We start from the raw sequence: 14,191 nt of genomic DNA on the forward strand, positions 1-14,191 counted from the left end.
CCTAATTGCCTGATTGTTTTAATGAATATAACATTCACAAAATTTACAGCTTATGTCACATACCATAACAAATGCACATTATACACATAACAGTTTGGCAGTTTTATAAAAGGACATTGTTGTTACACATAATCTGTACTGAAATCATAAGCATCATCCTCTGGAATCACTTTATCCAAGATAAAAGATCTTGCAGACTGTTCACCTATATTGCAGGAAAACAAAATAAGATTTTATTTTAAAAAAGCGTGAGTGATTCTATACCATGATGCTTTGATAGAAGCTCTTTGCCCCAGACTCACCTGCTGTAGACTCCTCAGGTAGTACCTCCTGTGTCTCTTCTGCAGGGGACATGTCTGAGCTCTTTTCCTGTAGGACCAAAAAAAGGTGTTGGATTAGTAGCCTTTGCTCATTAATCCAAGTAATTAGATACCTGGAAAAATTAAGTCTTTGAAGGTATACGTAACAGGATGTGCAAAATAAAAGCTAATGATCACAAGCCTCAAATACCTAAATTGTACAGGGCTACTTCTTCCAGTGGATCACAAATTATTTAATTTCTAACTTCTGCCCCTTACCATTCATTATACATTATAATGCTAGAAAACTCACTTCAGCTTTAAACAACTCTTTAAGAAATGGAGAACCTACTTACATCAGTTTCATTATCAACAATTTCCTGGTCACTCTCCATGTCTTCATTCTCCTCCTCCTCCTTCTGTTTTGGCACTACATCATGTATGTCCTTTTCCTCCATTATTCCACTTGTCAGACTTGAAGAGCGGAAAAGGATACTATTGGCCAAAAGAGGGCCCCTGATGGCTAGGAAATGAACAAATCCCACGTAAACAGATAGGACCTGTGCTGGCCTGTTAGCCAACGAAGACAGCAGGGAAACACAAGCCTCACCTTTTATGCTGTGTGCATTGTTCTTTTCCAGTTCTTCCAGATTAAAACCACATTTCATGTCTGCCATAATAGTCTCATTAAAATGTGGAGGAGGAGTCCAGAATGTAGGAGGATGGCAATAGTAACCTAATGAGGCACTGATATTAAAAACAAGATTTGTCAAAAATCAGTTCCTTTATTCTATGTGGACACCAAAATGCCAACAAAAAGCCTTACCCAGTCCACTCAGACCACAGCAGTTTGGCAGCACCTTCAACGTTTGGGGTTCCACCTTTTTGGTGCAGACCTCTTCTCTGAGCAAGCATAGTAAAAAATTCCAGAGAATTCTTAAAGTCTGGGACAGTATATTTCAGTACTACCTTAAAAAAAAAAAAAATAGAACTGTCATCATCTGATGGAGTACACATATAAAATGCTTATAATAAAAGACAAAATGGTGGTAAGGACCTCAAGGGAAGGGATTCTTTTACCTGTCGAGTGTCAGCCTGGGAGAGGATGGCACTGGCAGCCTCCATTGGTTTTATCACTTCAATACTTGCTGGACTTCGCAGAGCAAGTGCAGTGGAGGAGTTAAGTGGAGATACAATGACGCATGGACTATCTATGATTGTGATATGCTTGTCCAAGGGGACAACCTGCATGCTCCTGAAAGAAGAGAGATGGAATCAATGGGGGCATTGGTTTATCTGGAGGGCAAGACACAGAACATGAAGCTCAGGGTTGGATTGAACAAACTCAGCACAGTCAGTCAGATCCAGTTTATCATCATTTGCTTCATGTTTATTGAAAACCCTAATAGCATATCCGCCTCTTCTGAAGAGAAACACTACAGGTTAAAACTTATATACTGACCTAAACACATGCTGTCTTTTCTACTATAGATATCCCTTCTCACTGGCAAACTTTTATTCATTTCTCAAGGCCAAGTACAAACATCACTTCCTCCAAGGCAGCTTTCCTCCTAATCTTATTTGTCTTTCAAACTAAACTGTGAACAACTATCCCACTCCAGTCAATTCTTCCCCAAGCATGGCAATGGCTTAACCCTCTTCCTTTCACTGACAGCTTTAAAAAAAAAAAGAAAGAAAGAAAGAAAGAAAATTGTTTTTCTCAAGATAATCAAAATAAAATCATATTTACTCATCTACAATAATAAAATATTCCAGACTAGGCACTGAGACTCATGCCTATAATCCTAGCACTCTGGGAGGCCAAGGTGGGCAGATCGCTTGAGGTCAGGAGTTTGAGACCAGCCTGAGCAAGAGTGAGACCCCATCTTTACCAAAAATAGAAAAAATTAGCCAGGTGTGGTAGTCTTTAGTAGCCTTTAGTCCCAGCTACTAGGGAGGCTGAGGCAGGAGGATTGCTTGAGCCCAGGAGTTTGAGGCTGCACTGAGCTATGATGATGCCACTGTACTTTAGCCTGGGTGACAGAGCCAAAAAACAACCAAATAGTAATAATAATGGAACAGCTCAATATACCTTGTAAGCCCCATGGAAACACCAACATTACATATCCGTTCTTGTTTTAAGCTATTGATGATGCTGCTTTTCCCCACGTTTGGGAAGCCTACAAATAAACGGGAAATGAACAGATGTAAAAAGCATAATGTGTTGGTAGTTATAAAATTTTCACCGCCTAATTTGACATTTGCTTGATATTTAGTGCAAGATCAGAGTTGGATCTGAGCGTCTTCACTTCACCACTAAGACCAACCTTAGCTTCTTCATTTCTTGCACAAGTAATGAAAGGGCAGGAAAAGACTATTAATTCAAACAAACCAAGAGTTTATAGAAGCCAACTTCCTTTAGTGCTCAGTCAAAACAAAGAACTGAATCCAGCAACAATTAAGTTTTTTTCTTTAAGTTGTGAGTGCTTATATGTTTTTGGTAAGGTGGGAAAAAAAGCTAATATTTGAGCAAGCCTTTATTTGACAATACCATATACTGTTACTTAACATGAATCTTGATACTTAAATAAAAAAGTGATGAACTGAAACTCACCAATTACTCCAACCTGAATGGCTTTGCCATAAGTCTCCTGAAAACCTCCAAGAAGTTTCCAAAGGGCCTCTTTCCCAAAGCAGACTTTACTTTTGAATGGAGCAGCTTTCTTCTTTACCTTCACATGTTAAAATTCCAAATAATTAGTTTAATTATTGTGACAAGTCAGTAAAAACCAAGCAATCTGGCTCTAGCACTCAGCTCTTAAAATCACCATACTTTATTGCCTTCCAGATGATCTCCGGATGAAATCAGAGTTGGATCTTGTAATTTTTCATTTTTTAAATCAAGATTTTGTAATCTCATCATATTTCAACCATCCAAAATCTGAAAGAACCGTATTTCTCACCACCAGGAGTAGAAAGTACCTTGGTTATCCTCCCTTTGTCCCTCGGATTTGTTGAGGCCTTGAACACCACTGTTGGCAGTTCTTTCTTCAAATAATTTAGCCAGCTCTCCAAATTCTCCTTTGGTACCAGATCTGACATGAATTAGAAATAAGACACATGCTCCATTTAGTCATTTTGTCGAGATTAATCTGCAATATATGGTAAACTGCTGATTTTACTCTAGTCTGCCTCTTCTATTTTTTCAAAAGGATTTAAGTAGAAAATTGGGGGAAGATAAACTCTCCTACCGTGCTGCCGTTTTTTTAACAGAGCTCAATATCTACACTCCTGTATTTCAATCCCCCCTGCATTGCTCACCTTTTCAGGACAGACTCAACATCTGGATTATGACCCTCCTAACCCTACACCTCTATTTCCAGAATTTACTCTCAGCTTGCAGCCATCTGTTTCCTAACCCCAATAATTCTGGGTCCCATTTCAACTTTCTGCTTCATAAATCTTGGTTCTGGTTGTTCCTGTTCCTGCTGCTCAAACTCAGATACATAATTATGCATTTCACTTAAATATTTTGTCACAACCATCCCAATTTATCTCACTCCTCAACTAATACTCAACATAGTGTAGGTGTGGGGAATTTGGCACATAGTCATAACTTCCTACATGAAATATACTACACAGTAAGCTGGACATAGAAGCTTATGCTCTTAAATAAGCTACGATGGTAAGTATTAAATGGCAAAAGAACAGTAGAAACCAGTCGAATAACTTGTAAAACTCACCTTCCCCCCCACTGCCCAGCACTGTCTTTGGCAACCAGAGTGCAATGCTCTGGCTTTGCTGAGGTCAGAGTTGGATCTTATCAGTCCTCAGTGACAATCAGACTGTTAAGATGTTTTCCTCATACCTCACCAGCACACATGGAAGACAAAGGGCATCCCCTTGGCTCACCTGATTTATTTAATACAAGTACCAGCTTTTTTGGTCCATGCTGAACAATGGCCTCTTCTATCTGAGGACACCTGCAACCAAGAGGATCTCTGGCATCCAACACCTCTAGCACAACATCTGAGGCTTCAATCACCTGTCAAGGAAGAAATGATCAGAACTGCATCCCTTGCTCTGGTAATACCTTCAACAGGAGCCTACTGGCATTATCAGCAAGGTAAGATCAGAGCTGGATCTCATGTCTTCACTTTGGTATGAAGAATGTTGACACACTCATCATTTCTCACATAGGAAAACAAAAGGCTTGTTCAGCAGCCTCTGATCAACATAGATTTCAAAAGCAAAAATAGCCCCTACTATCTGAATACACTATCATCCCACAGGGAATTATGTAGTTTGATAAGCCCTTTTGGCCTTGCCAAGAGCTGCTGAGAGGCATAGTCAGGTCCTATCCACAGGGGGCAGGGAGCCTGAGAAAATGAACAATGGGGATAGGAGTGCTGCGGATGACATCACCATCCTTCACTTAGGTTTCAACGGAGTACTTACTTTGACACTGCTTACATTAATATACTTTCCTCAATCTTAAAAAACACTATGTCAACGTGTTTCTTTAACACAAAGTGCCACTTTGTAAGTCATGCTTGGGGGAACTATGTCCATGCAAAAATTTAAAAGCAAAGAAAATACTTCCATCAGCTAAACACAACAGGAAAGGCCTTAAAAAGGATAAGCCAAATTGCTAAAGAATTCTTCCAGCTCAGGTGAACTCTACTTCCATCTTTACAAGGCTGGTATTAGGTCAAGAAATGATTTGAGTCTTTTAAACCTGGTTACCATTTTTAGACACTGACCTAGGCTCAGATACCTTTTTAAGTTCTTGACAATACAACTTCTTTGAACTCTGTTTACCCGAAATGGCTTTGTTCTTAGTTTTGCAATGCCCAAATTCCTAGAGGATAAAGGGGAAAAGGACACAAAATTATAAGTACGGCAGTTGTAACCCGTATCTCCATTTTCCATAGCTGATTAGCAGTAGTGCAGTTGATATTTTAAATAAGGTAAGAAAACATGAACTCAGTTTTCTTCCACCCAAACTCAGCAGCCCTTCCCCTTTGCATGTGTTTTACTTCTGCATCAGAATTCATCTCTCATTTACAAAGGGACCTAATCATACCTCTTCCACGGGTTCCACATTAGATAGCTTAACAACAGGATTAGTTTCAAGTTTTCTTTTCTTTTCTTGTTCCTTCTGCCTGTCAAGTTTCTGCTGCTGTTTTAGTTCTTCAAGCTGTGTCCGAGCCATAAAATAAAATAGGTGAGCCAGTGACTAGTGCTGTTACCTTACTCTTAAAAAAAACATACCCACACTGCACCACTCACTGAAAATTTCAGCTAACATAACTTACCCGCTGTTTCCTTAGCTCAGCTTCACGAAGAAGAGCCTCCTTAAAGGGAGCGCTATTTGGAACTCCTGGATCTTTCCTAGGCTTCTTGTGACCCCGTTTTTTAGCCTCTTTCCTCAATTTTCGATGGTGCTCTCGGACCTATTATAATAAACAAAGGTTATCTGTTTACAAAAATATTTTCATTTAAGCAGAATTCAAGTGAGAAACCAATCTGGCTGCAGTTTGGTTATGCCCGGAAAATGTCCTAGGAAAATGGGGTTTTAATTGGAATCACACAGAGAGCATGCATGTATATGTATAAATCAAAGAAAATACCTTTAAGCTAGATACAGTGGCTCATGCCTGTAATCCTAGCACTCTAGGAGGCTGAGGCAGGAGGATCGCTTGAGTTCAGGAGTTCCAGCCTGACCAAGTGACCCCATCTCTACCAAAAAATAGAAAAACTTAGTTGGGCGTGGGGGCATGCGCCTGTAGTCTCAGCTACTTGGGAAGCTGAGGCAAGAGGATCACTCAAGCCCATGAGTTTAAGGTTGCAGTGAGCTATAATGACATGACGCCACTGCACTCTACCCAGTGCGATAGAACAAGACTCTGTCTCAAACAAAACAAAACTTTAGAAGGCTCTCTGCAGAGATTATTAACACGCTGAACAGAGTTTATAGACTTTCTTACCACCAAATTACTGCATTTTCCCACAGCTACACTCCTGATGCCTGAGAGCTTATGCACACGGTCCAAGCCCATTTCCCAAGACTAAATCATATTAATCCAGACTTCCCCATGAGGACAGTGAAGCAGAAATCAGTTTAGTAATATATTTGGTATACCACAACACTTACCTTTTTTTGGATTTTATACCGCTTGTGGCAGGTCATGCGTTTACTTGCTTTTTTCAACTCTAGAAAAAAAAGCACATGACAAATGGACTAACACAATTGGTCTGCTTAGTTTTTGGTGAGCCCACTATGGAAATCACGTCCTTTTTTGTGTTATTTGCTGTCAAACCTAACGTTAAGAATCATGTGGGGTGCTTAACACAAACATACATGCCACTCGCAAGTCCCAAAGAATCTGATTCAATAGATCCAAAATGGAGTCCAAGTTCCCTGCGCCTACTCTTCCCATATTAGAATGGAACCACACACAGGAGCGTATGAGACCCCAAACGACAGCTACTTCGTCCCAAGCACTACAAATCCCAAGGCAGGAGAGGAACAGTGGGTTTGGGAAGCAGCTCTCAGCCGACGCGCACGTGCCCGCAGAAAAATCTTGGGGCGTGAAGCCTGGCTCAGACGCTGTTTCCCAATGAGAACCTGGCCCAGTTTTCCTTCCGCACAATGAGCCCGCGGTTAACAGGATCGGCCTGAGATCTTTCAACTCTCGGTTCTACATGGGGACAAGGCGGCGGCCTACCCATAGTCTCCTACCCCAACCTCCGCAGAAGAGCGCCCCGGTGGGTTCGGCGACCACCAAACAGGGCTCCCTCCACGGCCACCTCCCGACCCCACTCACTCGGCCGCTTCATGCTGGCTGAGAAAATGACAGTGGCAGGAGAAGCAGTAGCAACAAGGTTGTCTCCGCGGGCGCCACGTGCGACCTCGCGCCTCCGGCGAGCATCACGCAATTACGCTGCCGCCGTAAAGTGCACCACCGTCCTTCCGCGTGCGCGCTCACGCAGTGTCGTGAGGAGGTGGGATTGCTTGGCGGCCGCCGGGCTGGTTTTGCGGCGGCACCGGGAGGGGTGAGGGCGGTGAGGGCGGCGGGTGCTGGAGCGACGGCAGCGGCCGCGGCCGGAGGAGCAATACCAGCAGCCGTGGCGGCCACGGGGCGGGGCGCGGCGGTCGGTGACCGCGGCCGGGGCTGCAGGCGGCGGAGCGGCTGGGTAAGGCCGGGCCCGGGGCGGGCGGGGCCGTTCCCCCTCGGCCAGCTGCCGGGCCTTTGTGTGGGTCCGGGCGGGCGGGAGCCGCGGCGGAGGCCCCGCCCCGGCCGTGGGGACGCGCCGGTCGGGCCCGGCGCGCGGGGCGGGGCGGGGCGGGGTGCGGCGGCGGCGGGCCGCGGGACGGGCCTGGCAGCCTTGCCGCACCTGCCAGCCGGGACAAAGGCGCGCCACGGCCCAGAAACTCCCCGCATCCTGCTTTCCCGCTCGTCGCGGGGCAGCTTCAAAGCTGTCAACGTTTTTCTTAGTCCCCTTACCAGTGACAGGTCGGGAAAGTCCTTCATTTCCTCCGCCGCACTGGCCTCCTTTTTTGGTGGTGGTTTCTTGATGGCTTGACACAAACTCTCCTGATGATCTTTTTTCTTTCCGTATTTTTTCTGAGTATTTTTATCTGTGGGACTTGTACTTAGAGTAGAAGCTAGGTATTTCAGCTTCTTATCTCAACACTACAAAGAATCGCGGTTTTGAAAACTATACATTTCCTGGTTTAGGGAAGCATAGTTTTGTTATTATAAGGAAGAAGTTTTAGTTTAAAGGGGAGAGAAAGAGTTGAAAAATATAGAAGAAATTCTGAAAAACAAATGATAAGTACACATTATACTTAATATGGACATTCTTACAATTATGGAAGCATGTATTAGAGCAAAACATTTTAATTTACTTTCTAACACACTAGGACTCCTAAAAAATGACGTTAGGTGTTTTTTTTCCATTTGGTAGTGCACTTTTCCCAAATATAATTCATAAGCAAATTGGACACAATGTAAATATTAAAAAGTAGGATAATTTTTGCTTTATTATTAACATTGTCAATAATTTGCATTTTAAGATTCAAAATGGATGATTGGACAGTATCTTTTGAAGAGGTGTTTCAGATTAAAACAATAACAAATATGAATGAATGGAAGGGCCTTGATGACTTTCGTTGGTTTTGGGAATGTACAAAATACCACCAATATTAATATTCTACCAAAATCCCCAAGATTAATAAATTGTAGTGTATCTGTATGATAGACTACTATCATGCCATCAAACATCATGAAAAAGAATGTTAACTTGAAAGAGTCTTCCCTGAGTTAAAACACAGGCTGCAAAATAATACATATGGTTTGTTGACACTTTGGTGGAAAAAAAATAGGTAACTAAGACATAGATAAATATCAAAAATTCTTAACACCAACGTTGAGGGTGGTTTTTCTCTGGGAAGTAGGATTTATAGGTGCATTTTTTTTCTTTGAGTCTTTTGTTTTCTAAGATTTTTGTTTTAAGCGTGTATTACAGTACTGAATGTCACTAGAAATATAAGGGAGTACTTAAAGTTTATAAACTGTCAAACTATTTGGCTATGCTGACTAAATATTCTCCCAGTTGCACATTATAAAGTATTCTTTATTGTCCACTGTAAATTATCATTGGTGGTCAGACTTTTGAACTTGTGACTGTAATCATGGCGATTTTAAAACCTGAAATTGAGCCACAGAATCTATTTCTTTTCTCTTCATGGAAAAAAAATGCCAAAGGGATGCTTACACGCCTTTTAAACTACACAAACTTTTCTTAAAGGCTGCACTTAATTGTACTTTTAATACATTTATTAAAAAGATAAATTGAGCACCCAGATAAGACAGGGCTAATAAAATTAATAAGATGCTATTCCTGTGCCCAGGGAGCATTCAGTCCTTGAGTTGTGCTTTGAAATTTCAAAATGATTTCATGCACATAGTCTTATTTCACTGTCACAGCAATCCAAGGGATATAGGTACACTTTACTGTTCTCATTTTAGAGATGAAAAAACAGATCTGAGAGGTTGTGATTCAGGCAATGTAAAACAGATAACTAGAGGTAAAAAACCTGGGACTCCTATTCTGGTCTTACCAGCATAGGTCCTATTGCTTTTCCCACCTCACAACATTGACTTTCTTGCCAAACTTTCAACATAACGTTTTAAAATGTATTCTCTGGGTGAGAAAATAACTTGAAAATTATCCATAAGTTGCGTCTGTTTCTTGTCTTATCAAAGTAATGATTCAAAGATTGTGGGATATTATATCATCTCAACTACATACACATACTGATAATTTACATTTTTTGTCATTTGATTTTCAGTGGATTATTTGTAAAAGTAATAACTGAGCTTCTGCCAAAATGGTTGAAGTTTTTTTTTTTTAGCCTTGTTAAACTTATATATGATGTCTTCCCAATGCAGATAGGACTTTTGGAAAGAAATGTTGTCTTTCTCTGAATTTTTGTAGGGGAGAGTTTTCCAGACTCTTTGCTCACACGAGCCATTCTCTGTTTGTTCTGGCTTGCCAACACTTGGTGTCACATGTGAGCCTCCCACATGTATTTACTCTCTATTCCAGCTCTGTGTTTGAACTCTACTCTTACTGACTAGGGGACAGTTGGGCAGGCATGCTTCATTCCGGGAATTGACAGTCATTCCATGTGAGTAAAGGGGAACCTCAGTGTAACATCTTTAAGCATATGAAAGGATTTGGTTTTAAAATGAAAAAAATGCCAGGTACTGTTAGTGCCCGAGCCTTTGCAAGCAGTTTGTTTGATAGGTACCAGAGAACTGATATGCCTATTTTCTCCAGTTCTCTTACTTTTCTTTAGCAATTCTATTTGAATGTTTTCTATCTATTCGTACTCATTTTTACTCCTTCTGACTCTTCTTTTCTATTTCCTCTTTCTCTGCCTTGTTCTTCTCTTTCAGTTTTGAATATACTAACACTGAATCAGCACTTCTATAGCCCTGCCTTCTCCCACTGGCTTCACTTGGCCTTCAGACATAATGAGGAGACTGGCTTTTCGAGGCGCTGGTTGTGCTCTGGTAAAGCTGGTAAATTACTGATCATCTACACCCTTTCCCTTTTCTGTCCTTCCTTGCCTTTTCCCTTCCACCTTTCTTAAATTTTTGTTATCCTTTCCATAAATATTCCCTCCTTATGTTCATCAAATTCAGTTGTGTCCTTGTCATAGATTGTTTACAAAGGATTCTTAATTATTTTATCTTAATGAATTGAAGGAAGTTTATCAGCCTTTTATATAATGAACAAAAATCAACAAAACTTGGCTCAGTTTTGGCCTAAGCATTTTGAAGCTTTTAGCTACTTTTAGCCACTGTTAGCCAGTTTCAAACTAATGTACTGTATAATAAACCAAAACCTAAAGGAAGGAACGTCATCATGGTAGATTCTGTTTTAAAACACCATGTGTACTTGAGTTTGAAGAAAGAGATAGGAGACTCCTCTTGTTTCTTAGTTACTTACCAGGATTTTTTATTTGCTTGTTTTGCTCCGGCTTTCTGTTCCATGGAGATCCCCAACTTTTCTTTCCATACTACTGGCAACCAGTGCTCTACTATTCCTAATCATTCAGCTGCTGGTATCTTAGTTTCCTGAAATTGAATGTCAGTAAGTGAAACTTGGATCTGTTATTTCTTTTAGCTTTAAAATATCCTTTGAAATCACAATATACTATTTGGTACTGTTATTATTAGTAAATTGCATAAGCATTGTAGGACTTTCTTTGGTATACACCCTTTCTGTCTGTAGCAGATCATTTCAGTGGTTGCGTTTCTTGTGTTATTGTCAAATGCATCTATTTGTAAAGTTGTGTTAAGATTGATTACTTAGCAGCCAGCCCAAAACCAAGCAGATAATTTATGTGTTTCTGAACAACCATGCAGGACCTAGACCTAAAAGTTCACATTATGAGGTGCTCTTCCAGATTATTTACTGAGACTTAAAGCTATGATTTCAAAATTTATGGGGAACAGAGTACCACATATAACTGAAAATGAAGTAGTTTAGTTTAACAGAAGAGTTTCAAAGGACAGTTTGGCTACTTTTGCCTATGTATGGCAAGTGTCATTAAGTGTTTTCCAGGAGTATGTCTTGTGGATCCTGCTTTAATGAATGGTGAAAATTCATTTTCAGGGTGTTAATTTTAGGGTACATCTCAAATGCTAAAAGGCTAATTGTGCTCTGTCCCCTTACCTTTTTTGCACTACTCATTTGTCTTAGGCACTGTTTCCTACTTTTTTCCACATCATGGCCCTCCAGGAAAATGGTCATAATTGTAAGGCACATGGGAAAGCAAATGAGGCTGCTGACTCCAGAGGTGACTGTCTTGGGGCCTCTGTCTCCCAGGCTTGCCTGATTGCCTCAGGGGCTGAGAGAGCAGTTCCTCCAGCATACTGATATACCACTACACGTGGGTTGGGAAACTCAAGTCCAGAGTAAACTTGGGACCTGAAGTGATTGAGTCATTCAAAATTGTTGATATGCAAATGAGTACATTTTTGTTGAATTTGCCCCATCAAAGCTGAAAGTGTAGCATTCTGGTAAGTGAAAAGGCAAAAGAAACAAGATCCAGAACTTAAATTAAAAAAACTCATAGCTAGTTAAACTCCTTTGCAACAAGTTAAAATATCTTTCTAAGTGAGCCAGAAGTTTGGTGGCAGGTGATCAGCTGAGGGCTTGGTGCCAAAGTCTAAATATAAGAACGTGGCTAATTATTTCTTATAGAAGAAGTTGGATTCCATGGGTTCCAAGAGAAGAAGAGCTACCTCCCCTTCCAGCAGTGTCAGTGGTGACTTTGATGACGGGCACCATTCTGTGTCCACACCAGGCCCAAGCAGGAAAAGGAGGAGACTTTCCAATCTTCCAACTGTAGATCCTGTGAGTAACTTGGGTCACACAGTTTCTGCTTGCTTTTTCCATAATTCCTCTACCCTTCCTTTAATGGTAAATGGTTAATATGCACTAAGATGCAAGGCCTCTCCACTTTTTTGTCTAGCTTGATCTTAACCTTTCTTTTATGAAAAGTATGTATTTAGCCAAAGTCTTACAGTAGTAGTATAATATTTTGAAATAGTAAAGAATATCAGTATGTTATATCACATATGAATTCATTAAATGATTATGTGCCTGTCATGTGTACTGTTCTCATGGTTGGGATATAGCCATGTGTGAGGTAAGTCCAGTTTTTACATGGAGGTTAGATTCCAGTGTGGGGGAAGTAGAATGTAAATAAGTGAACAAATAAATAATAAAGTATTCTTAGCTAATAATAAGTGCTAAGAAGAAAAGTTTGAGTGCTTTGAGCTGTTTTGGCCTGAATATTCTGGAAGATTATTGAGAAGACACCAATCCTGCAGAGCCCTTGGGAAGAGTGTTTCAGGCATAGGGGACCAGCGTAGAGGGGCTGCATTAGGGATGGGTTTGGTGTGTCATGATTACAGACATGGTCAGGAGAAAGAAGGAAACTGGTGAGCTCCAACCAGCCAGAGTATGTAGGGCCTTCATAAGCAATGTTAGGAGTTTAGATTTTATTCTCTATGTAGTGAGAAGCCCTTCTGTTTGATGACTTGTCACCAATATGAACTCATTTAGTTTAAAAGAAAAAAATCAGGCCAGGCGCGGTGGCTCACGCCTGTAATCCTAGCACTCTGGGAGGCCGAGGCGGGAGGATTGCTCGAGGTCAGGAGTTCGAGACCAGCCTGAACAAGAGCGAGACCCCGTCTCTACTAAAAATAGAAAGACATTATCTGGACAGCTAAATATATATATATAGAAAAAAAATATTAGCCAGGCATGGTGGTGCATGCCTGTAGTCCCAGCTACTCAGGAGGTTGAGGCAGAAGGATTGCTTAAGCCCAGGATTTGAGATTGCTGTGAGCTAGGCTGATGCAACAGAGCAAGACTCTATCTCAAAAAGAAAAAGAAAAAGAAAAATATCACCAGTAGCATAAATCTGATGAAACATACCAAAAATATAATCAATTATTAATAGATAATTTTAAAGGATAGATACCATCAGCATATTTCAGGCCTGGGTTTCTATGTGGTAATTTGGAAACTCATCTTTTTTCTTCTCTATTTGCCTCTTATAGATATGTTTGTGTTGAAGAATAGTAGATATAGTAGATAATCCTTACGCCTAGACTGGCTTTCTGTTCACTTTTTTGGTGCTTTTTTCCTTTTCCTATATGTAGATTGCTGTGTGCCATGAACTCTATAACACCATCCGAGACTATAAGGATGAGCAGGGCAGACTACTCTGTGAGCTCTTCATTAGGGCACCGAAGCGAAGGTGAGTTAGAAGCACACCAGTACAGTGGGAGGGATTTGGTCCAGGGTCCATGTTTAAAGGGTTTGACAATTGAGTTTTTCTTTGGCAGGAATGGCTTAACTGATACTGGGGTCCAATTTTAGTCTTAGTTATTGTCAAAATGTGGTAACTTTTTTTTAGTTAAAATTTTTTTAAGCCAGACATGATGGTATACACCTGTAGTTCAAGCTACTCGGGATGCTAAGGTGGGAGGATTGCTTGAACCCAGGAGTTTGAGGCCAGCCTGAACAGCATAGTGAAACCCTGTCTCAAAGAAAAAAAAATTTAGTTGTGGGGAAAAAAACGCATAACATAAAATTTACAATATTAGCCATTTTTAAATCTACAGTTCAGTAAGTATTATGTGTATTAGCATTGTGCAAAAGCCTCTAGAACTTTTTCATATTTCAAAACTGAAACTCTATACCCATTAAAATCTACTCCCCATTTCTCCCTGGCAACCACCATTCTACTTTGTTTCTATGAATTTCACTACTTTAGATACCTCGTATAAGTGGAA

The 14,191-nt window shown here is 40.7% G+C and overlaps 2 protein-coding genes and 3 non-coding genes across 20 annotated transcripts in view; 1 reads left to right on the forward strand and 4 right to left on the reverse strand.

Moving 5' to 3' along the window:
- Positions 1–2: 2 nt before the first annotated feature.
- GNL3 (G protein nucleolar 3) lies at positions 3–7,274 on the reverse strand. Its single transcript, XM_045530033.1, has 15 exons — positions 7,130–7,274; positions 6,457–6,515; positions 5,618–5,755; positions 5,386–5,499; positions 5,077–5,160; positions 4,212–4,344; positions 3,282–3,394; positions 2,914–3,031; positions 2,392–2,479; positions 1,380–1,554; positions 1,126–1,268; positions 910–1,046; positions 656–822; positions 303–369; positions 3–205 (listed from the first exon to the last, which is right to left on the reverse strand). The coding sequence occupies exons 1-15, from the start codon at positions 7,140–7,142 to the stop codon at positions 123–125; spliced, it is 1,632 nt and encodes a 543-aa protein (XP_045385989.1). The 5' UTR covers positions 7,143–7,274; the 3' UTR covers positions 3–122.
- Positions 1,614–1,690, reverse strand: LOC123623700. The gene has a single exon (XR_006729988.1). It is a non-coding gene; the product is annotated as a small nucleolar RNA SNORD69 (small nucleolar RNA).
- On the reverse strand, positions 3,153–3,235 carry LOC123623703. Its single transcript, XR_006729990.1, has one exon. It is a non-coding gene; the product is annotated as a small nucleolar RNA SNORD19B (small nucleolar RNA).
- LOC123623699 lies at positions 4,094–4,170 on the reverse strand. The gene has a single exon (XR_006729987.1). It is a non-coding gene; the product is annotated as a small nucleolar RNA SNORD19 (small nucleolar RNA).
- A 60-nt stretch (positions 7,275–7,334) lies between the features above and the next one.
- Positions 7,335–14,191, forward strand: part of PBRM1 (polybromo 1) — a 120,342-nt gene continuing 113,485 nt past the window's right edge. For 6 of the 16 annotated variants that reach the window (XM_045530024.1, XM_045530017.1, XM_045530022.1 and 3 more), the window contains exons 1-3: positions 10,284–10,387; positions 12,087–12,239; positions 13,556–13,653. In XM_045530024.1, coding sequence (XP_045385980.1) covers positions 10,349–10,387; positions 12,087–12,239; positions 13,556–13,653 — 290 coding nt within the window. In that variant the 5' untranslated portion in view covers positions 10,284–10,348. Of the gene's footprint in view, positions 7,500–10,270; positions 10,388–12,086; positions 12,240–13,555; positions 13,654–14,191 lie in introns of those variants that run through there. The other 10 variants (XM_045530016.1, XM_045530021.1, XM_045530030.1 and 7 more) reach the window with 5 other exon arrangements.

Source organism: Lemur catta, chromosome 18, assembly GCF_020740605.2.
Source record: "Lemur catta isolate mLemCat1 chromosome 18, mLemCat1.pri, whole genome shotgun sequence".
In the NCBI taxonomy this organism is placed as follows: Eukaryota; Metazoa; Chordata; class Mammalia; order Primates; family Lemuridae; genus Lemur; species Lemur catta.

Coding starts and splice junctions, on each gene's coding strand:
- GNL3 (XM_045530033.1), bottom strand. Junction 5,500..5,617: donor CTGAGCTAAGGAAACAGCGG/GTAAGTTATGTT, acceptor GCTCGGACACAG/CTTGAAGAACTAAAACAGCA. Junction 4,345..5,076: donor ATTGTCAAGAACTTAAAAAG/GTATCTGAGCCT, acceptor CTTCCTTGACAG/GTGATTGAAGCCTCAGATGT.